Genomic DNA, 23,970 nt, shown 5'->3' with positions numbered 1-23,970 from the left:
TGTTTAATACTTGTTTTGAGAGTTTCAGAGAATATATAGCTATTCAACATCACCGTCAAATCACATCTAATGATTTAGAATGAATTCTTGTTTTTATGACTGAGCAACTTCATTGGCTATTACCAAGCTTATTTCTTGGGACATTTATGAAATCATTTACTGGATAGATGGAGCAAAGTGTTAATCTATGATACTTGAAAAAAGAAAAAAAGAAGAAAAAAAATCAGATAAAGGGATTTTAGACAGGATGCCAAGGAGACAGGATGTTATGCAATCATTGCATTATTTCGGACGTGGTTTGATGTCTGGAGCCACAGTCTATGCCGAGTCCTTTTCTTTTCATTTATGTAATGCCAGGTTGAAGCTATTCTCCATTTTGAGACAGATGCAACCCAATTTCCACTTGTATTTTCTTTGTTTATTTTTCCTTTAGTCCACGGTCCTTAGACGATGTTAGATATGCTTTCTAAGGGGCTACTTGAATTAACTCTTATTTAGAATCGGTCATTTTTTGTCAATTTTTTTTTAACTTGTTGGCAATTTCCGGTTGAGAGGGAATTAGTTGAAATACTGAATTAAACACGTAAAAGCTCTCTGAACGAATGACGTGATGTCGAGGACGCATGCGCAGGAGGATTTGTTGGAAAAACGTGATCTAACGGTAACACGCAACATGCGAGTTTGTTTCTGTATTGCATTCTTTAAAAATCAGTTTAATGAAAACGTTAAAAAATGTTTCTATAGACTACTCGTCTGCCAAGTGAATGTAATATTCAGGCTATTTCTTGGTCTAAAAACCTGGGACTAATCTGGTTTATTTTCCTCTCACTAAGTTACAAGATGTTGAGTAGTTTTTGTTATTTGTTGTGATCAGCTACACAAAATAATCCAGAACATTTGAACGCGTGAATAAGCCAATGATGTGAATATTATAAAATGATAATGACCGCGTTAATCATAAATGTAATGTGACGCAAGGAATGGGCATGTTAATAGATAGTAAACTTAGCTAACTGTCATGTCAACAAAACTGACTCATCAAAAATAAGTGTTCATAGTTCAGGAGGCTTTAAAGCAGCATTGACCTGCACTGAGGTCGGGTGCACCATCACCTACTGAGAAGTTATGAGGGTTAATGTATAAACAGGACTGACCTCACATTTTGATTGAGAAAAACTTGAAAAGTTCAATAAGTTGTCAAGTATGCTGTAGAATGCCAAATAATGTCTGGTATTTCTTCTAGTAAAGAAATGCTAAAGTTATTTGCCCTATTGCCCTTCCTGTTGCTGAGACGAATAAAAGCTTTAGAGTCTGCCAATTTGTTGTTACATTTTTCTATTCGTAGAAATGTAACTTTTTTTTTTTTTACCTTAATGGTGGTGACTGACACTCGTCAACAGTAACATAACATCTGTGTAAAAAGTAGGTGAAAGAACCTTCTTGTGTCTTTGCCTTCTCACCTAGAGTCAGTTTCCTCAGGGCTGTTGTCAAATGACTTTGGTTTATTTCACAGGCTGAACAAAAAATGGATTTGCAGCATCCGACAGGTGGTGAGAGAGATAAGAGGAGGAGTGTCAAGACCTCTGCTCATGTTAACCTTTGAGCCTGGTAAAATAGTGATGTAACCCGGGACATTAAAGCACATTACTGCTAGAGTATTAAGCCATTCGTGGTGAGCCTGACAAATACATTGTCCAGTACAGAGGAAAGACAGCAGGTAAAGAGTAAGAAACTTTAATATATTAATATATTATAATTACTGTTTTGACATAAAGGGTACTGTTTTTATTCATTTAAGAGATTATATTTTTCTTGTTTCCCCTAAGTTCGTGTAAAGTTCTTGATTGATAACCTGCAGAAACTGAACAATGAGGAACTCCAAAGAGGAACAGAATGTGGAAGGAGTTTCTTTTGTAAGTGAGATGCTGACTATATTTGATTTTGCTTCTGTCAAAACACTTGTCCTCTAATGAGATATTTTTTATTCAAATTTTTTTGATGTTGACCCTTTTACTTTATGATATCCATATCCCTTTGTTTTTCTCTCTTATTGTACAGAAACAGAGACGAGATAGTTCTTCAGTCATGAGCACTTTTCCTGAAGGTCCTCCGGTTCTAGATTACAGGGAACCAGAACCACCTCCTAAGAAGCACAAGTACCATCAAAGCTTGAAAACCCTCTTCCCATTCCGTTTTGGCTCAAAGTAAGACATTCACCAGATTTCTCAACATATTATAAGCATATTACATATTTTTATATCAGTAAGTCAAGTCAAGTCACCTTTATTTATATAGCGCTTTAAACAAAATACATTGCTTCAAAGCAACTGAACAACTTTCATTAGGAAAACAGTGTGTCAATAATGCAAAATGAAAGTGATCTGTCATCAGTAGATCAGAGAAAATACTACAGGATCATCTGTTTTCATTATATCATCAGTGAATGAAATGGCCAAATTTTTCTGTTTTTAATCAACAAGTCTGTCATTCATATATAATTTCAGAAAAATATACATTTTCTAACATTTTACAGCTCACACCCAATCGATGATGCGGGTTTCTTCTCCTTCACATCATTTGCATGGATGTCACCCATGATGTGGAACATCTTTAGGAATCGTTTAGATGAAGACTCACTTTTTCTCTCACCTCATGATGGAGCCCACACCAATGGAGAAAGGTACAAACAATTAAGCCAATTCTTCATAAGCTTTCCATTCGAATCTTAACTTAGTTTAGGAAATCTCAGCAGAATGAGGATCCAGTTTAGCACTCGGCGAACATGAACCACAAGTCATTGTCTGATGTTTTACATTTTTTCTTTAGATATTCAAGTTGAAAATGGATTTGTGGGGAAATGGATTTTGTAAAAAAAAAAAAAAAAAAGTGATTTCTGTTGTGTTCAGGCTTCAAAGACTGTGGGATGAGGAAGTTGCCAATGTGGGTCTAGAGAAGGCATCTCTTCCTAAAGTGGTCATGCGTTTCCAGAAGACAAGATTTATAGTGGCATTCTTTGTCTCTGTCCTATTTGCTTTTGGAGCATTCGTTGGTCCGGTATGTATAATAACTTAGAAGTACATCATTTAGTTGAAAAATAAATAAAACATATTACTTTCATGTTCCTTATAGTGCTGTATATTTTATATGGAAGATAATCCCTTTTTTGAGGGACCCACTTGCATAAACATATATTAGCAACTGTATATTTCTATGTATGAACTTTGTGAGAAAATTTAAGCGGTTTCTTGAAATAGTTGTAATTCAGTTTGAAAACCTCTGATCTAGTGTGCATGATTTCTTATAAACTATATTTTTTGTTGTTTTGCTACACATCACGGATCTGTTTTGAATATTATTATTATCTTTTTTTTACATTTCACTTGCCTTCTAGTCTATTTTAGTAAATGAAATCCTGAGCTACATTGAGCAGACTGGGTCATCTACACAGTTGCGTGGCATTGGTTTGTGTGTGGCCCTGTTCGTGGGTGAATTTGGTAAGGCGTTTTTTGCATCGCTCCTGTGGGCTGTGAACCTGCGTACCTCTGTGAGAGTGAAGGGAGCTTTCTCAATGCTCGCTTTCAAGAAAATCATCTCTCTCAGGAGTCTATCCAGTATTAGTATAGGAGAGGTAAGCTATTGATTGTTGTTTCAGCAGTGAATATATGATAGGGGATTTATTTGATTACTTAAACTACATTCAATACAAATAGTGCTTGTTGTGTTAATGCTTTGTTCCTCCATGGTGTAGACGATAAACGTGTTGACAAGTGATAGCTATCGGATGTTTGAAGCAGTCATGTTTGGAACGTTTCTGCTGTGTGTTCCGTTCCTGCTGACCATATGTATCATATATGCCTGCGCCATTCTGGGATACACAGCACTTATTGGAATTCTGGTCTTCTTGGTCTTCCTACCAATACAGGTGTGCAAGTCTCTTCTGTAATGTGTTTTGAGATCTGCATTTGATATGTACTCATCTCAGTAATGTTTTGTTGATCTTCCCTTTGTGTCTTTATGTGTGCTGTAGTTCTCAATTGCCAGGCTGATCGGTGTGTTTAGACGGCGGGCTGTATCTGTGACAGACAGACGTGTTCGCACTATGAATGAAGTTCTGACCTGCATCAAACTCATTAAGATGTATGCATGGGAGGAGTCTTTTGAAAAAACAGTGACAGGTAGTCTAACCAATTTATTTAATTTACTCATGACACTATGGAATGCAGTAGGCATTCTCTCATCTATTCCTACCTTACCTTTTTCAAACCTAGATATCAGGAAAAAGGAGAAGTTGCTATTACAAAAGGCTGGCTATGTTCAGAGTTTAAACTCTTCCTTTACAACAATGGTTCCCACCCTAGCAACCATCCTCACCTTCATTGTCCACACTGCTCTGAAACTGCCTCTTCTACCTTCTACTGTGAGTGCAAAATAAAAAAAAATGCTTATATTCTGCTAAATCAATAAAGCACTACCAGTCAGAAAGTTTGGTGCCAGAAAGAAATTAATACTTTTATTACTTTTTAATTAAATACTGTTTTTTTTTGTTTTGTTTTTTTATATTCATCAAAGAATTCTGAAAAATATAAAAAAATACCACAAAAATCAGCATATTACAATGATTTCTGAAGGATCATGTGACACTGACTGGAGTAATGGCCAACACAGGATCAAATTACATTTGTTTTGCTGTATTTTTGATCAAACAAATGCTGACTACTTTTAAAAACATATAATCTTATTGACCCCAGTGGAGTTCTGGTACTGTAGATGTAAATTTGAGTATTTTAACTTCATTACTTTTATACTGTTGAGTTAACGCTAACCATTTTTTTTCCTCCACAGGCCTACACTATCATTGCTGTATTTAACTGCATGAGGATGTCTATGGGCTTGTTGCCATTTTCTGTTAAAGCAGTGGCTGAGGGTAAAGTGGCTCTCACTAGACTCAAGGTTGGACACTTTCACGTTTCTATCATTTTATCTAAAACCAAAGAAAATTATCTCTCCTTTCAACTGTTGTTGAAAAGGTATTCTCTTTTCCCTGTGATTTTGTACCTTTGGCCTCATTATCTGCCCTAATCTGATATTAGTTCAGGACATATTGAGGAAGATTTAAATATTGTTCATACGAGGAAACATATTTCCTGAGTATTTTACACACAAACTGTAGTTGATACTCTGACACACGTCGATTATGTTTGTTACACTGAATTACCATTTTGAATGAACCTGATTTTTCTCAGCAGTACAATGCAAATAACCAAAGATTTAATGCTTGCATCTCTACAGAAGCTTATGTTGGTACAGAACCCCAAAGGTTATCTCACACAGGATAAGAATATGGATTTAGCGCTGGCCGTGAAACAGGCCTCATTCTCTTGGAGCCCGCCAGAAGCCATGGACTCCACCGAGAAGCCTGAAAATCCCTATGAAAATGCTGACTTCAAACCTTCCCTCAGAAACATCAGCTTCACTCTTTCAAAGGTGTGATAAGACTATATTATATGGGATGTAACGACATTCCAATAGTTGATAAACATTCAGGATGTGTTCTAGCACTACTGCAGAGTATAATGAATCTCTCTGTTCATTTATAGGGAAGTCTGCTTGGGGTGTGTGGCAATGTTGGAAGTGGAAAAACATCTCTGATTTCAAGTATTCTTGAGCAGGTGTGGTGCCTCTGTCTTCTCTGTATCCTAACGAATAGTTTCACATATGATGTGATGAGGCGTGACTGACAGTATAATTATTTTTTCATGCAGATGCATCTTCTGACTGGCTCTGTGTCAGCGAATGGAACATTAGCATATGTTTCCCAGCAAGCCTGGATATTCCACGGCACTGTAAGGGACAATATCCTCATGGGAGAACCATTTGACCAAACCAGGTGAAATTTTAAACATCAAAGACTAAACAGGTCAAAGACTTTGGCCAGCGGTTACATTTTAGTTTTTTTGAAAAGTGTCAGTAGAGTTCACGCTCAGTAGACTTTACATTTCAAATTTTAATTGTACTAAACCAAAAAAGCCACATCTGAAGTTATATTATGACATTTTACTTAAGGCCAAATGCCAACACCAGGTCTTTCATGTCTGCAGATTTATTGGTCAGAAGAGGAGAGATTAATGTAGTGGAAGAGTTAATATGGTAAACACAGCACTAAACTGAACTTAGAAGAAAACATACAGTCATGTCTTAAAGCAATTCAATTATTAATGATCACAGCCTTTCACCTTATATTTTGTAGTGGGTTTTCAGTTACAATAAATCCTGACAAAACTTCTACAGCCTGATCTACATGAAAAGATAAAAGACAACTTTAATGAAGATATAGTGATTAAAGGTCATTCAGCTCTTATATGATCAGCATGTATTTAACAAATTTAGTTGATATATAAATAAAAGTCTTGGCAAAATATTATCAACAGTGTAGCGATGTAAGTAGCACAGCTCACACAGAATCACTTTTAAACCAAGCAGTTTTCTAACAAGGAGAATCCACATGAACAACCTGATTCTGTTGTAAAATCTGCGTAGGCAGGTCTTTCACACTCACACTAAATTTCTGATTGTGTGGACACTTGAAACTACTGAATTCCACCTGCAAAAAATGGCCAAACAATGGAAAATGTGAGCACTCTTAGTATCTTTAGAGCTAAATATTAGGTGGTAGGATTGCAAGACAGACAGAAGAAGAGTAGTTTATTATGAAACGCAACATTATTTCACGGAACAACTAAATCTAGTGAGCAGGTTTCTGACATACACAGTTAAGACTCCATTAACCCATTCATCTTGAAAATAAAAATATAGCAAGTATTAATTTACCCCAGTGTCAGTCCTGTCATTCTAGGATGCTGTCCCTCACCTTTCTAACACATGTAATTTACCAGATCCTGTTTTAGTGCCGCTTTATGGTTTTTTTTTTTTATTGCTTGTAATGACTTTTATTGGATGGGGTAAATTTCTGGCTCTGGTCACATTCTTATAAGCTATATAATCAATGTAAAACTGTTGAACATTGATCCTTTATACTGAATTGCTGCATCCTAAAAACTGTGGTACATGCTTGCTGTGTTTCAGATATGCCAGAGTTATTCATGCCTGCTCTCTGAAACCTGATCTGGAAATACTTCCATATGGAGACCAGACAGAGGTCTGTTTCCACATTTTACATATTACAACATTTTACAACATGCATACAGTACTCTTAACTAGAGTCTAATACATTAGTATTGTAATACTAAGGAAATCAGTTATATAGCAAATGGGGATGATAATATTACTTGTGTGTGTGTGTGTGTGTGTGTGTCTAGATTGGAGAGCGAGGTATTAATCTTTCAGGTGGTCAGAAGCAGAGGGTCAGTTTGGCCAGGGCAGTGTATTCTAACAGAGACATCTTCCTTTTGGATGATCCTCTGTCTGCTGTTGATGCACATGTCGGGAAGCACATATTTGAAGAATGCATCAAGAAAGAGCTGAAGGGCAAATCAGTCATTCTGGTCACTCATCAACTGCAAGTAATTCACTCTATTCCATTATATATGGTCATTGGCTTTAAAGGCCTCTTTTCTTTTAGTGGAGTTCATATTTGCTCCTGCCAGAAAACATCTAGATATGATTCCCAGCAGCTTTTGAAAACATGATACAAATATCATGTTATTTTAAGTGGTGTTTGTGGAGAAGTCATGGTTATCAATAAAATCTTAAAAGTCATTATATTATCTAATAAAAAGCTAAAAAAAATAAAGATTTATTTTTAAGTAATACAAAAATTAGGAGAGTTCCTTACAATGTTTTTATTATTCTAGTTTTGATCTAAAATACTTAATTGACTAGTTATAACTCTTGTGTAAACAAAAATTTGCTCCAAATTTATTTTAGATAAATAAACCGTACCTTTTTGTCAAACAGATGTTTCAGAGATTAAGGGCTGTAAATTGTATGTATGTAAAGTCAATATATAATCGCTGTCGTGAAAGAAGATACAATATAAAACATGCATGTGAATGTATGGAATTACATTTGCTTCAATAAAAATGAACGAAACTTTATAAAACTGAACGTAACTTTTTCAGAAACTCAAAATTATGGCATTACAAAAAAAAACAAACAAAAAAAACAATGAAAATGAAAAACATTAACACAGTTGCACAAATGTAACAGGCTCTTCAAATATGCTTCATTTTTGTTAATGTTTTTCAAAGATTCGTTTTTTCTGATCATGGATTTTGAATGCATTGCCACAGATTTCGCATTTGCTTCGCAGTTTTTGGTTTGGAGTTTTGACACAAACTTCTTGTGGGGGCGGAGTTAACAGTGATCTACTCCGATTGGATAGTGAGCTTTTGATGGACAGGTGCTCTCTGACCGGGAAGTACAGATGCCACTCAGTCAGTGGCGCGCATATTGGAAAGCTCTCGCGGTGATTTGTATTACTAAATATGTAAATAACATTTGACCTTCGATCGTCTCAGTCTGTAAAGATGAGCTCTTGTCCTTCAAGGCAGCCTGAAGTAAGCTTGTGTTACTGAATGACAATAATAACCCACAACGACTGTTGCATACTGTAACATGAAAAACTTGTATCGATGTTATTGGTTACTTCAGTAACACAAGCTTACTTCAAGCTGCCTTGAAGGACAAGCGGAGGAGGAAGATGACGCCGCTCCGTGTCTCCTGAGAGCTCATCTTTACAGACTTAGATGATCAAAGGTAAAATATTATTTACATATTTAGTAATACAAGGCACGACGTATTGCATACAAATTAAATTCAATTGAATTGAATTGAAGTTTATTTGTATAGCGCTTTTTACAATACAAATCGTTACAAAGCAACTTTACAGAAAATTATGTTTCTACAATATTTAGTAGTAGCTAGTAGTTTGTGCACGTTTGACAGGATTTTATAAAAAATAAAAAATAATAATAATAATACAAGACGTAGTCAGCTAGACGATGAACTATCAACATTAGTAATTAATAGTTATTATATGATGCAGTCACATATTTAGCAATAATTGTTAGTTCTGTTTGTTGATTCAAGGTTAGCATCATCTGGGGTCCTCTGAGGGTCAGCATCATTTCTTCTCAGGTGTTCTGGATCCTCACTGGAGCTTGTGGCGAAACATAGAAACAAAATAGAGACATCATTAGCATAGCTGCTGATCCAACAAAGTAAAATTAGTTTAACCCAAGCTAATGAATAAAAATGCACATTTGATCAGATGCAACTACACTCACAATTTAAAAGATACATTATTCATATGCTTGGCGAAAGAGATGTGTTTTTAATCTAGATTTAAACAGAGAGAGTGTGTCTGAACCCCGAACATTATCAGGAAGGCTATTCCAGAGTTTGGGAGCCAAATGTGAGAAAGCTCTACCTCCTTTAGTGGACTTTGCTATCCTAGGAACTACCAAAAGTCCAGCGCTTTGTGACCTTAGGGTGCGTGATGGGTTGTAGCGTGGTAGAAGGCTAGTTAGGTACGCAGGAGCTAAACCATTTAGGGCCTTATAGGTAAGTAATGATAATTTGTAACTGATACAGAACTTAATAGGTAGCCAGTGCAGAGACTGTAAAATTGGTGTAATATGATCATATTTTCTTGACCTGGTAAGGACTCTAGCTGCTGCATTTTGGACTACCTGTAGCTTGTTTATTGACGAAGCAGGTCAACCACCTAGCAGTGCATTACAATAGTTCAGTCTAGAGGTCAAAAATGCATGAACTAGCTTTTCTGCATCAGAAACAGATAACATGTTTCGTAGCTTGGCAATGTTTCTAAGATGGAAGAATGCAGTTTTTGTAACATTGGAAATATGATTTTCAAAAGACAAATTGCTGTCTAATATAACACCCAGATTTCTGACTGTAGAGGAAGTAACAGTACATCCGTCTAGTTGCAGATTGTAATCTACAAGATTCTGTGTAGTTTTTTTTGGTCCAATAATTAATATCTCTTTCTTATCCGAATTTAATTGGAGAAAATTATTTGTCATCCAATCTTTTACATTTTTATCACACTCTGTTAGCTTAGATAATTGGGAAGTTTCATCTGGTCTCGTTGAGATATATAGCTGAGTATCATCAGCATAACAGTGGAAGCTAATTCCGTATTTTCTAATAATATTACCAAGGGGCAACATGTATATTGAAAATAGAAGGGGACCTAGGACGGATCCTTGTGGCACTCCATATTTTACTGATGATAAATGAGATGACACCCCATTTAAGTAAACAAAATGGTAGCGATCGGACAGGTAGGATCTAAACCATCTTAGAGCCTGCCCTTGAATACCTGTATAGTTTTGTAATCGATCTATGAGTATGTCATGATCTATGGTGTTGAACGCAGCACTAAGATCAAGTAAGACTAGAAATGAGATACAGCCTTGATCTGACGCAAGGAGCAGGTCATTTGTAATTTTAACAAGTGCAGTTTCTGTGCTATGGTGGGGCCTAAAACCTGACTGAAATTCTTCATACAGATCATTTTTATGCAGGAAGGTGCTCAATTGAGCAGACACAACTTTTTCTAAAATTTTAGACATAAATGGAAGATTTGAAATAGGCCTATAACAGTACACTAGGATCTAGTTTTGGTTTCTTAATAAGAGGCTTGATAACCGCCAGCTTGAATGGTTTTGGGACGTGACCTAAAGATAACGACGAGTTAATGATATTGAGAAGCGGTTTTTCGGCTACAGGTAACAGCTCTTTCAGTAATTTAGTGGGTACAGGATCTAATAAACATGTTGTTGGTTTAGATACAGTGATAAGTTTATTTAGCTCTTCCTGTCCTATGGTTGTAAAGCACTGCAGTTTATCTTTGGGTGCGATGGATGAAACTGAAGTGTTAGACACTGCAAATCACTGCGAGAGCTTTTTTTTTCTTTTTCTTTTTTTATTAATGCAGAGAACAAAAACATAGAAAAGTATAAATATACATCACATAATATAACCACAAAAAACAATAAAGAATAAAATAGAACTAAAGAAAAGAGGGCCAAAATCTAAACAAAATTACATATGATCAAAGGCGGAGCAAGTTCTAACAGTCCTTTCTTATTAGATACTGCGATTACATTCAAATAGTTTTTCATTTCTTTTAGAAAAACAGAGAAGACAGGTTTACAGTTGGAAAATTTGCATTTGTGAATGTGAAACTTGTTTAGGAAAAAAATTAAATAACAAAACTGATATTTTCGTTTGTGGGGTCATAATACCCAAATATAATGTTCCCTTTCAAAAGCTACTCTCGATGATGCGCTCAATAGTGCTAATGAGAACATTTTTTCGACTGGTTGTGAAGCATGTGTGTCAAACACGCCAATAATTGGCTTAAATAACCTCGGCAGGTGACGTCACTGATAGCGTTTACCTGCAGGTTATAAATAGACGTGAAACAGAAACATCCTCAGGTTTCTTTGTCTTCAGAGACCGCATTGTGTGTGTGTGTGTGTGTGTGTGTGTGTCTCGCGATTATAAGCACATGGTGGTGACTCGTGCAGTGACCAGATTAAAGCCTTAAAATTTGATTTTGTACATTATTATTCCATAGGTGAGAGAGACGCTCTGCTATCTCTCCCCTATTGGAGCAACATCATTTAAATAAAAATATAAATAAATGAGGATGAAAATGATGATGAATAAAAAAATGTATTTATAAAAATTAGTGCTGTCAATCGATTAAAAAAAATTAACTAATTAATCGCACAATTTGTTCAAATTAATCGCGATTAATCGCAATTAAAAGACTGAAACTTTTTGGATATGTAAATGTAAAATGTAAATAATTAATGTAAACTCAAGACAAAGAAACTATTTAAATTCAAAATATGATTGTTTATTGGAATTTTTGTTTAACTTGTAACACAGATTTTCTCATGTAAACAACATACCTGCAATAAACCATCAATATCCTCCAAATTAACTGTTGGCTTGAAAGCCATATTTATTACAGAAATAAAAACACAGGCATGTAAGTACCACTTGAATTTCAAAACAATCAATGTGGACTGCAAAAAAATTCCAAAGTATAGTCATTGCCAGTGCTTTAAGTGGGCCTGTAGGCACTGGTACTCAGTACCGCCACTTACAAATATAGCTCTTGAGCGTACCGCCACCTCTCCGTGCGCCCAGAACGTGCTTGTAGCGTACCGGTACGCTCATTTGGACATCTGTTTTAATAGAGGTTTTAATCTTTTACCTGCACTGCCGATTTTCAGAGCGCCCTTCACAATGCAAGTTTCCTAATTCATCCCACCCAGAGCAGAAACTACATTACCCATTCACCCTTAAATAATACAAGTGAATAGCGCATGTGTCGCTTTTCCCACTGTTAAGTGTCAACAACTCAACGTGGCCGGAGAAGGTGTGTGAAACTCGTTGTGAGTTATACTAAAGCAAAATCTTGAGTATTTATTGTCTGATAAACATTAAAAACTGTCTGCGGAGGTTGAGTCGTCCTGCAGCCCCCGCTGGCTGTTCATTGGCTGCAGCATCTTTTTTCTAAGTTCTAAAAAAATACCGTAGACGGCAAGGCACAAATTTAGATATTCATTTAACTAATTAATCTAAAGCCTATGCACAAAGACAATATGATATTTTTGTCCCCTTTTTGTTTCAAAGCTTGATGAAGAGAGAGAGCGCAAGTTGCTGCAGCTGCGAGGAGGACAGTGATGCACGTGTACAGGAGTTATTGACAGTTCGCGGCACTGTGTACAAAAAATACTCCGCTACACAATTATTTCGTTGTTTTCGTTTAAGCTTATTAACGTTAGCGTTACAGAAAGGTCTGATTTAAGCACTGTTACAGTCATTGTTTTTTTTTTTTTTAAACAGTGACATTTGAGTTCATGATTTTAATGTTGCTGTTTCTTGTGGCAGACTAAATGAAGAGTAATGTTTCTTGTGGCAGACTGAAGAGTAATCCGGCAGAGTTTTATACTGAAACTTTCCGTCTAAAAGTCCTTGCTTGGTCTTATCCATATTTCTTTGCACGTTAAACACACATAGGCCACAACTGGAAATAAAAAAAAACTGCAACCGCGTTAATTGCGTTATTTTTTTTTAACGCATTAAATATTTCAAATTAATCGAATGCGTTAACGCGCTAATTTTGACAGCACTAATAAAAATATATATGAAAAGACAGCAATTGTTTCCTGCCAAGCCACGTACTGCAGCAGCATCTGCACTTGGATGGAACGCATTTCATGCTGTGGGTCAGACTAGTACTGCCCTGCACACCATAGGTTCTGCAGGCGTATCAGGCTGATTCAAAATAAATAAATACAGTATTGTTCAAAATAATAGCAGTACAATGTGACTAACCAGAATAATCAAGGTTTTTCGTATATTTTTTTATTGCTACGTGGCAAACAAGTTACCAGTAGGTTCAGTAGATTCTCAGAAAACAAATGAGACCCAGCATTCATGATATGCACACTCTTAAGGCTGTGCAATTGGGCAATTAGTTGAATTAGTTGAAAGGGGTGTGTTCAAAAAAATAGCAGTGTGGCATTCAATCACTGAGGTCATCAATTTTGTGAAGAAACAGGTGTGAATCAGGTGGCCCCTATTTAAGGATGAAGCCAACACTTGTTGAACATGCATTTGAAAGCTGAGGAAAATGGGTCGTTCAAGACATTGTTCAGAAGAACAGCGTACTTTGATTAAAAAGTTGATTAGAGAGGGGAAAACCTATAAAGAGGTGCAAAAAATGATAGGCTGTTCAGCTAAAATGATCTCCAATGCCTTAAAATGGAGAGCAAAACCAGAGAGACGTGGAAGAAAACGGAAGACAACCATCAAAATGGATAGAAGAATAACCAGAATGGCAAAGGCTCAGCCAATGATCACCTCCAGGATGATCAAAGACAGTCTGGAGTTACCTGTAAGTACTGTGACAGTTAGAAGACGTCTGTGTGAAGCTAATCTATTTTCAAGAATCCCCCGCAAAGTCCCTCTGTTAAAAAAAAGGCATGTGCAGAAGAGGTTACAATTTGCCAAAGAACACATCAACTGGCCTAAAGAGAAATGGAGGAACATTTTGTGGACTGATGAGAGTAAAATTGTTCTTTTTGGGTCCAAGGGCCACAGGCAGTTTGTGAGACGACCCCCAAACTCTGAATTCAATCCACAGTACACAGTGAAGACAGTGAAGCATGGAGGTGCAAGCATCATGATATGGGCATGTTTCTCCTACTATGGTGTTGGGCCTATTTATCACATACCAGGGATCATGGATCAGTTTGCATATGTTAAAATACTTGAAGAGGTCATGTTGCCCTATGCTGAAGAGGACATGCCCTTGAAATGGTTGTTTCAACAAGACAATGACCCAAAACACACTAGTAAACGGGCAAAGTCTTGGTTCCAAACCAACAAAATTAATGTTATGGAGTGGCCAGCCCAATCTCCAGACCTTAATCCAATTGAGAACTTGTGGGGTGATATCAAAAATGCTGTTTCTGAAGCAAAACCAAGAAATGTGAATGAATTGTGGAATGTTGTTAAAGAATCATGGAGTGGAATAACAGCTGAGAGGTGCCACAAGTTGGTTGACTCCATGCCACACATATGTCAAGCAGTTTTAAAAAACTGTGGTCATACAACTAAATATTAGTTTAGTGATTCACAGGATTGCTAAATCCTAGAAAAAAAAAATGTTTGTACAAAATAGTTTTGAGTTTGTACAGTCAAAGGTAGACACTGCTATTTTTTTGAACACACCCCTTTCAACTAATTGCCCAATTGCACAGCCTTAAGAGCGTGCATATCATGAATGCTGGGTCTTGTTTGTTTTCTGAGAATCTACTGAACCTACTGGTAACTTGTTTGCCACGTAGCAATAAAAAATATACTAAAAACCTTGATTATTCTGGTTAGTCACATTGTACTGCTATTATTTTGAACAATACTGTAAATAAATAAGTCTGAGTGCCAGGAGGAGACTTTTAATATGTTTCTCACTCACTGTGCTCAAGTGTCGGGGCTGTCAAAAAATAAATAAATAAACAGTCCCGACCTGATCCAGCTCCTCTGGGGTAGGAGGTTCAAACAGAGAGTGTGGCGAGTTGTGCGCCCCCTCATAAGACTGGGGAGCAGCTTGTAACACTTGGTAGCCGCAGATGGAGCTAGACTAAAGTACGGTCTTCATGACCAAAGCAAGGGCCTTAAGCTGTGCCCAGGACAAAGGGTGTGTCCCATCAGGGAGGGCCCTGGAAAATTCCATCAGAAGTATAAGGCTCCTCCCTGGCACCCTTAGGGGATCACTGAACAACCTCCACGACCACCACTGTTTTTTTCGGGGGGCAGTGGCCTCCAGTGAAATGATACATGCTCTGTTGCTTCCTGCCATGTTTCAGGACACCAGACATCTTAACCCCCCTAACCCCCCCCCCCGAACAACAAATAAAGTGTCACAATTAGTGCCCTTTTTGGAGAAGATGGCAGCGTGGAAGCTACTGCCAAATATCTCCCCATGAGTCGAAAGAACTGTAGTGAAGGGCTACAGGATTCAGTTTGCACATAGTCTTCTGCGTTTCAACAGCGTGGTCTCCACCTCTGTGAAACCGGCACGTGGATATCTGTTGACACAGGAATCACAGACTCTGCTGGTCAAAGGGGCCATAGAATGTGTTCCCCTGCCAGACAGAGAGCCAGGCTATTACAGTCTGTATTTCTTGATTCCCAAGAAAGACGGGGGCTGCGTCTAATCATAGATCTATGGAAGTGTATTTTCATTTTGAAATATTGCCACAACTCAGGAGGTTCCTTAGGTTCGCTTTCGGGGGCGAAGCTTACCATTGTCAGGTTCTTCCATTCGGCCTAGCTTTGTTATCCCGCACTTACACAAAATTCATGGATGCAGCTCTGGCTCCTCTACGACTCCAGGGCATCCACATTTAAAATGTGTATAAACGACTGGCTGAATCTGACCCAGTCTCAAGAGCTTGCGCTTCGACATGAGCATGTCGTCCTAGCTCATCTCGAATCTCTGGGGTTGAGACTCAACGCCAAGAAAAGCGTTCTCTCTCCGGCTCAGAGGACAACATATTTGGGTGTGGTAGGGGATTCGATCACAATGCAGGCACAGCTGTCTCCTGCATGCGTTGAATCCATTCTAAACACCCTAAAGAACATCAAGCTAGGCCAGAAAGTCACTGTTCATCACTTTCAAAAGGTTTTGGGTCTCATGGCAGCTGCATCCACGGTGATACCTTTGGGCCTCCTGCACATGAGATTGTTTCAGTTGTGGCTCAGAGCCACACCAGTTGGGTTGCATCTTCAATGGCTTGAGCAAGAGGTGCGTCCTTGCAGCAAGTGATGCGGTAGGTTGGTCCTTTCCATACCACATTTGTCAGATTCTATAGTTTGGCTCGCATGCCCTTGAGTCCACATCCACATGAGTCATGTCTGAGACCTCTTCGATGTTTGTGCACACACACTACACAACCTTGGGGGTCCAGACATTAACAGTGCGGCGGCATTTGTATTCTCTTTCCCATTAGCACTATTGAGCGCAGCATTGAGAGTAGCTTTTGAAAGGGAACGTCTCGGGTTACTTGACTGTAACCCTGTTCCCTGAAAAAGCGGGAACGAGATGCTGCCTCAATGCAGCACTGTCGACGTGTCAGGACGTCTCTTCAGACAAAGGGGTAACCTGAGGATGTTTCCGTTTCACATCTATTTATAACCTGCAGGTGCACGTTATCAGTGACGTCACCTGCCGAGGTTATTTAAGCCAATTATTGACGTGTTTGACACACATGCTTCACAACCGGTCGAACAAAGAATGTTCTCATTAGCGCTATTGAGCGCAGCATCTCTTTCCCGCTTTTTCAGGGAACAGGGTTACAGTCAAGTAACCCGAGACGTTTTTCATATGTACTGAGAAGTCTGACAAAATCGTACACTTGACAAACACACTAATGTCATCCCAAAGTTTCTTGAGTGTAGTGACATGACCAAAATAGTGTACAGTTTCTTCAGAACTCGAACAAAAAGAGCATGTAAGATCAATGGAAGATTTAAATCTTTGTATAAACTTCTTTACAGGGTAGAACATGTGTATGAGCTTAAAATAAATTTATTTCACTTTGTCTGCGGAAAAATTTTTTGCGGTAGAGACCAGATTTAATCACCACGAAAGCTTTCCACTGAGTGACATCTGTCCTCCCCGGTCAGAGAGCACCTGTTTGATAGTTTCTGAAAAAGTTATGTTCAGTTTTATAAAGTTACGTTCATTATTATTGAACTAAATGTAATTCCATAAGAATGCACATAAACCTTGTTCACAGTTTCCTGAAGTAAACAATAATGATTCATTGGTGTTGTCATTTAATGTATAACCTCTGTTCATCTAAGCCTGCCTCACCAGTTAGGCAATGGCGGGAACACATTTTCTTTCACATGTTTTCACAAAATTCCTCATTCGAGACAGCTCAAACCCTTCGTTTACTCATGTCACGCAGCATGTATTAGCAGTTGTGTGAGTCAGTGTGACTCAGCACAGCTGCCTTTGATGTTTAACTCCACATAATGATCTGAGAATCATAACTTTTAATTAGTTATTCCCAGATTGTTTGTGGGCTCATCTCAACCGATGTCATCAGCTGCTCCTCTCTGTTGTGTTTGCAGTATCTGGAGTACTGTGATCAGGTGTTGCTGTTGGATAATGGGGAGTTAAAGGAGGCAGGGACTCACAGTGAACTGATGAAATCTAAAGGCCGCTACGCTCAGCTTATTAACAACTTCCAGCTGGAACAGAGCAAAGTAACAACTCTCTATTGAAATAGGCCATTAAACATAAACTTATTACGACAAGTACCAGTTTCAAATGCTAAGAAAAAATGAAATCTGAGAAACATAATTAATTTACATTTTTGGATCATATAGGAAAATTCAGAGTCTGATTCTCAAACACATACCGAGCACAATGACTCTAAACAGACCAATCCAGATGAGCCCAAAGCCAACGGAATTGAAAATCCAGGTTAGTGGTTAAATATGTAATTAATAAGATTTTAAAGAATCTACTTCTTTTTCATTTTGGATCCCTCTAGGTGAGCAACAACAAATCAATTGACCAAGTCAAAAAAAATTATAGCTATTTGCTACTGTCTATTAATAAACTATTATTTTCATTATAAACTGCAGTGACTCTTATTATAATTACCTTGAATTCCTAATGAATTACAACAAATAAATGAATGCAATATGAGATATATGATTAATATCTGAACGTGATTAAAAATGAAATTAGAAAAGACTGTCTAAACAAAGAATCATGGCATCCATATAAATTCAAAGATTAGCCTGAAGACTTTGAATTCAGCATTGTTTTTACATATAGATATAAAGCTGGAGGATTGTGTCAAATTAGTTTTCACGTGACTTGATCACTGTAGGAGATGTTACAGTTGAAATACGCAGTCCCTACACCTGCTAAATATCATTAAATGTAATAATTATTTTGGTAAAACAGACATCTGCTTAAAACATCTTTATTTATTTTCTCTTGATAGCTTTTGATATGTCTGATGAGAAACCTGTAACAAATGAATTACCCAAAGACTCCAAGGAAACAAAAGGTAGAGAAATGAACACAATCTAAATATAATTAAGTACAAATTCATTATATTCATATTGGTTAACTTGGACTCACACAAAAGGTCTGTATGTGTTACAGGGAAAAAGGATCAATTAGTAACGCAAGAAGTGTCTCTTGAAGGTTCAGTTACGTGGAGGACTTACCACGAATACTGCAAAGCTGCCGGAGGTTTTTCTTCTGTCTCCACCTCTGTCTCTTTGTACTTTATTAAAGCTTTATTAAACACTGTTTCTAATTTATACCTTTATCTTTGTTTATATATCTTTGTAGGGTATTTACTGCTGTTCATGGTTATTCTTTTCTTCATTCTTCTCGTGGGATCGACTGTTTTTAGCAGTTGGTGGCTGAGTTACTGGTTAGAACAGGGATCAGGGGTAAACACACACACACACACACACATACACACATTCAGGTGACTCATGAAGACCTTACCATCTTATCAAGTCACGTTTTTCTCTCTCTTTTCTTATAGAACAGCAGTAGTAATTCATCAACCAGCGGTAATATCTCTGAGAATCCAGACCTGCCATTCTACCAGATGATTTATGGCATTATTATTGTTATTATGGTATTTCTGTGTATTGGCAAGGGCTACTCCTTCACTAAAGTCACTTTGCGTGCTTCTTCCAAACTGCATGACACCATGTTCAAACGGGTACGACATATTATTAGCAGATTATCCCCCCCCACCCCCCTTCATATAAACTATTTTTGCTGTAATTATGACAAAGCTGCTTGTTTTTGAAACATTTGTATTAATAATATATTAGTGATATAGTAGATTAATTAACTATGATTCATTTTATGATTCCTGTACTATTTAAACTAAGTTTTCTTTTTTTTCTTCTTCTTTTTTTTTTAGAATTTTAATTTAGATTAGACCTTTAATTTTATTGTTATTGGTTCATGGCGAAGGAACTTATTTTATAATATGAGTGATCAAGCATTGTGCTATTATTTATTCTGTAAAATGAGAATTGCAGCATTTTGATACCATGTTGCTGTTCTCTTCATCAGATCCTCGGCAGCCCAATGAGTTTCTTTGACACTACTCCAACTGGCCGCCTGGTGAACCGCTTCAGTAAAGACCAAGATGAGGTTGATTCAGTTTTGCCGTTCAACATGGAGCACTTTTTGCAGTTCTGTCTGATCGTCACGTTCACTCTTCTCACCATCTGCGTAGTGTTCCCATACCTCCTGATCGCCGTTGCAGTTCTCGCAGTCATCTTTGCCACAATCCTATAGTGAGACATAAACATTAAACCTTAAAATCATAAGATGAGGTTTTGTTTTTTTTCCAGAAGTAGCATACAACAATTACAATCATTGATACATCAAACAGGTTTCAATGGCATGAAATAAACAAACCATTTGTGTTTTCTCTTTGCTCTAGTGTTTTCCAAAGGAGTATTCGTCAGATGAAGAGGATGGAGAACGTGAGTCGTTCTCCCTGGATCTCTCTCACCACCTCTACCATACAGGGACTCAGCACCATCCATGCCTACGACAAAAGAGAGCAGTACATAGAACAGTAAGATAGTATATTATAAATTATTTTTGAAAGACATACAGTGCTTGGACTCATGTCGTGGTACTTGCCAAAATGAATATGAAACACTATTATGACACTCACGAATCATATCCTAAAATGACTCAGCATAATTATTCAGCATGCCTAAGCAATAGCTGGCAAGCATAAGTGTTAATATTTAGACAGACAACATGATTACAAGTGGGATATTGCTTTTATGCAACAGTCAAGTTAATATTGCCAGTTACTTAATCCGTTTCTGCTCTACCAAAGAAACCAGAACATATTAGTGAAAAAAAAATAAATAAATCAATCAGTTGAGTCAATGACTTAAAGACATCTGTGTGTTGCCACCTACTGGTGAAATGACGTAACTTGCAGAAAGAGATTCTAGAAAGACCCAGTGATGTTGGACTGCATAAGGCCAAATGGATTCAGGGACCAGAACTAACTGTTGTATAATTTGAAATAACATTTAGGCCATAAGATCTATGGCTTTTGAAGAGAACTCAGAAGAAAATGTTCTACCTTTTTTTTTTCTTTACACAGAAGCCATGACCAATTGTTTAGTCGAGTTGACTGTATGTTTACTTCACATTAAATAAATGTAGAAAGGAAACCAATAAATTGAAATTCATGTATTGTTTGTGTGTTTCCAATGACAGGTTTAAGATGCTGAGTGACACCAACACAAACCACTTCATGCTGTTTAACTGTGGGACTCGCTGGCTGTCATTTTGGTTAGACTTCCTGTCTGCTAACGTTACTCTGATAGTGGCACTTTTTGTAGTGCTCAGTTCCAGTGATACCATAAGCCCTTCTCAGAAGGGCCTGGCCTTATCTTACACAATACAGGTAGCTCTCACAGTAGGTTAACAAATGAAAGATGATGTCAAATTCAACTAGATGTCTAAGCACGTTTCTTGCATTTCTGTCATTGCAGTTGACAGGAATGCTTCAGTTTGTGGTGAGATTGTCCACCGAGGTGGAGGCGAAGTTTACCAGTGTAGAGAGACTGCTTGAGTATATTACAGTAAGAGTTTTTAAACGTTAAGTTTACCTCAGTATTTCATACATTCATATTCAGTTTAGAAGATAGTATTGATTTCTTATTCCTGTGTGCTTGTGTGCTGTAGAATTGTGTTTCAGAGGGTCCACGAAGTGTGAAGGATGCGAATACTTCCGCCGGCTGGCCACAGGAGGGCGCCATTACCTTTAAAAAATACAGTATGAGATACAGGGACAACACGCCCATAGTCCTCAATAATCTCCACATCAACATTAAGCCAGGAGAAAAAGTCGGCATTGTGGGACGCACTGGCTCCGGTGAGAGAGAACGTATTATGGTTCCTTAAAAGCTTAATTTAGGTTTTCATTTTAAAATTTTAAGCTTAATTTTCTCTTAATTATTGTCGTAAGTTAATATTGACAGTTAACATTGAGGTAATGTTGACAGTTACCTGGGTTAAGTTAAAAAATATAAAGTCTTGATATGTAGTAAAATATGTTGTTGCCTTCATAAAATGCAGAAAAGCAGCTTGTGCATATCAGTAAAGGCATTAGGACTATGAATGAGGATGTTGTGCCAGATCTTTCTGTAATTGATCACTCGTTGACCCTCTCTTTGTGATTCAGGGAAGTCCTCTCTGGGTGTAGCACTGTTCCGTTTGGCCGAGCCGGCTGAGGGCACTATATTAATAGATGGTGTGGACATCTGCAAGATGGGGTTAAGAGATCTACGCAGCCAACTCTCCGTCATACCTCAGGATCCTGTACTTTTCATCGGCACTGTCAGGTGACCTCTCACCTTTCACTTCTGTCTTATTCACAATTGATCGGCACACTTAAAATGACTAGAAACTGAAATGGGCAACAGTTAATGTGAGATATCACAATTACAAAAATCTATATGCAGTTACAAGGTTAATGCAGTTAAGAAAAAATAAATGGCAGCTATCTTTGACACTTAGAACCTAAATCTACATATTGTGTGTTTGTATTGATATCTTGTAGATTTTGTGGTCACTATAGAAATATTCACTATATTTTGCATGAACCAGAAATTGTTACTGTTGTAAATCCAAGTAAAATTGCTTTTCAAATGGGGAAAAAAAGGGTAGGGCTTGAATTTCTGTTATCGTTTTAAAAGGGAGTAACACGGTTCCTTGCTTTGATGGTGACGTCAGTGTGTTTGTTTGTGTGGTTACTTTATACAGGTATAACCTGGACCCCTTTAACAACTACAAAGATGAGGAGCTCTGGTTTGCTTTGGAAAAGACCTTCATGAAGGACACGGTAAAGACTTGAATGAGGCCCACAAACAATACACGTTTTACATGGCAGAAAGTAGCTTGGATGCTCACAATTTTTCAGCTACAGGCTTCCGAAGTATCAAAAGTTGATGAACAATACCTGTTTGTTTAAGTATTTGTCATTTGATCAATTGCCCCTTTAACTCCATTCACTCATTATGATAAAGTTAGCTTTCAGGTGATCCTTGGGGTGCCATGATTTCATTGTGATTTCAACAGTCACGGTTTCCTCTAGGAGCAGCTCAAACATCAAGTTAATCTAGCCTTTTATGTGAGGATATGATTTATTGAGAGAGCAAAGAAAAATCACAATATAAGAGTGGGCATGTTAGTGTGAGCTGCACTATAGTGATGAAACATAGACGTAACATCTGCTTAAATTCCTCTCAGTACCTTGCAGACTTTGGACCATGATAACTTAAAAAAGAATAGAGAAACAGCAATAGAATATAATAGTTAGAGAATATAAAAGAAACGCTCAGGCATTCAGGTGTTAAATCATCCACACCTCTCTTTCTCGCTCTCTCACGCAGATTGCTAAGCTGCCGGAGAAGTTGCAATCTCCAGTAGTGGAGAATGGAGAGAATTTCTCGGTCGGAGAGCGGCAGCTCATGTGTATGGCCAGAGCGCTCCTCCGAAATTCAAGAGTAAGAACACAAACACACCCAGAATCCCCTCGAAAATATTCCTTGCTCTAGACGTGTCTGATAAAATTGTGTTCATAGATCATTCTACTGGACGAGGCGACAGCGTCTATAGACTCTGAGACTGACAGCATGATCCAGCACACCATCAGAGACGGTTTCCAGCACTGCACTATGCTCACAATCGCCCACAGAATCCACACGGTGTTGGAGAGTGACCGCATACTCGTCATGGACCAGGGCAAGGTAATCCACTGACATTAAAACATATATATATATTCTAAATATAATACAGAATAATTAAATAAGCATACTTCGACATTTTCTTCCAGGTGGTTGAGTTTGATCCACCACAGGACTTGATACAGAGGCCGAACTCTTTATTTGCATCACTTCTAGCAGCAGCTAATCAAGTGAACTCATGAAGCACTCACATGCTCATATAGACCTCCACACTGTTGTTGGGCAACTGTTTTTCTAACTAAAGTGGATCTCAGTGAGGGAAGGAAGGGGGACAGGGCCACAGAACTTTTTAACATTGTTAAGTAAAAATATTGCACAGTTTTATTTGAGCTTCACATTATTAATGTAATTTTCTTGTAAAACTTCGGAGGGCTCTGCACATTTTTGTTCTTGTGCTTTATATGTCTGCTTTATATATTGTATCTTACCAAGTCTGGATTTGATGAAAGCTATTTACTTGTAGCCACAGCACTTACAGACTGAGCTTTAAATGTGCACTCATATTTCATAGGTTCATCAAATGTACATATTTAAAATATTTATTAGATTTTTATATGAAGGAAACATATCAAAGGACAACAAATGCACCAATAAAGCCTTGTTTCTCTCTTGTAA

At 37.6% G+C, this 23,970-nt stretch overlaps 1 protein-coding gene across 5 annotated transcripts; it reads left to right on the top strand.

Moving 5' to 3' along the window:
* The first annotated feature begins 176 nt into the window (after window positions 1-176).
* Window positions 177-23,970, top strand: abcc12 (ATP-binding cassette, sub-family C (CFTR/MRP), member 12). 5 transcript variants are annotated; one of them, XM_026267627.1, is made up of 32 exons: window positions 177-661; window positions 1,514-1,717; window positions 1,859-1,913; window positions 2,059-2,204; window positions 2,534-2,680; window positions 2,907-3,054; window positions 3,392-3,628; window positions 3,749-3,922; window positions 4,028-4,175; window positions 4,269-4,417; window positions 4,843-4,950; window positions 5,290-5,484; window positions 5,598-5,669; window positions 5,763-5,887; window positions 7,084-7,156; window positions 7,317-7,520; window positions 17,653-17,787; window positions 17,911-18,007; window positions 18,540-18,605; window positions 18,704-18,793; window positions 18,896-18,999; window positions 19,098-19,280; window positions 19,643-19,869; window positions 20,019-20,156; window positions 20,822-21,011; window positions 21,100-21,189; window positions 21,293-21,482; window positions 21,792-21,951; window positions 22,373-22,451; window positions 23,002-23,115; window positions 23,194-23,358; window positions 23,445-23,970. In XM_026267627.1, the coding sequence occupies exons 3-32, from the start codon at window positions 1,869-1,871 to the stop codon at window positions 23,535-23,537; spliced, it is 4,092 nt and encodes a 1,363-aa protein (XP_026123412.1). In that variant the 5' UTR covers window positions 177-661; window positions 1,514-1,717; window positions 1,859-1,868; the 3' UTR covers window positions 23,538-23,970. The 5 variants fall into 5 exon arrangements, with proteins under 5 accessions (XP_026123412.1, XP_026123406.1, XP_026123408.1 ...); XM_026267621.1 differs by having other exon boundaries at window positions 1,827-1,913; XM_026267623.1 differs by having other exon boundaries at window positions 1,801-1,913.

This window comes from Carassius auratus, chromosome 7 (genome assembly GCF_003368295.1).
Source record: "Carassius auratus strain Wakin chromosome 7, ASM336829v1, whole genome shotgun sequence".
In the NCBI taxonomy this organism is placed as follows: domain Eukaryota; kingdom Metazoa; phylum Chordata; class Actinopteri; order Cypriniformes; family Cyprinidae; genus Carassius; species Carassius auratus.
Note: the sequence above shows the minus strand (reverse complement) of the source record. Positions and strands in the feature narration are given on the sequence as shown.

What these genes read in the sequence shown, in the direction of transcription:
- abcc12 (XM_026267627.1), top strand. Translation starts at nt 1,869, where the DNA reads ATGAGGAACTCCAAAGAGGAACAGAATGTGGAAGGAGTTTCTTTT. An exon ending in TTTCAAGTATTCTTGAGCAG is followed by an intron (nt 5,670 to 5,762) that starts GTGTGGTGCCTC and finishes TTTTTCATGCAG; the next exon opens with ATGCATCTTCTGACTGGCTC. An exon ending in AGACTCCAAGGAAACAAAAG is followed by an intron (nt 18,606 to 18,703) that starts GTAGAGAAATGA and finishes TATGTGTTACAG; the next exon opens with GGAAAAAGGATCAATTAGTA.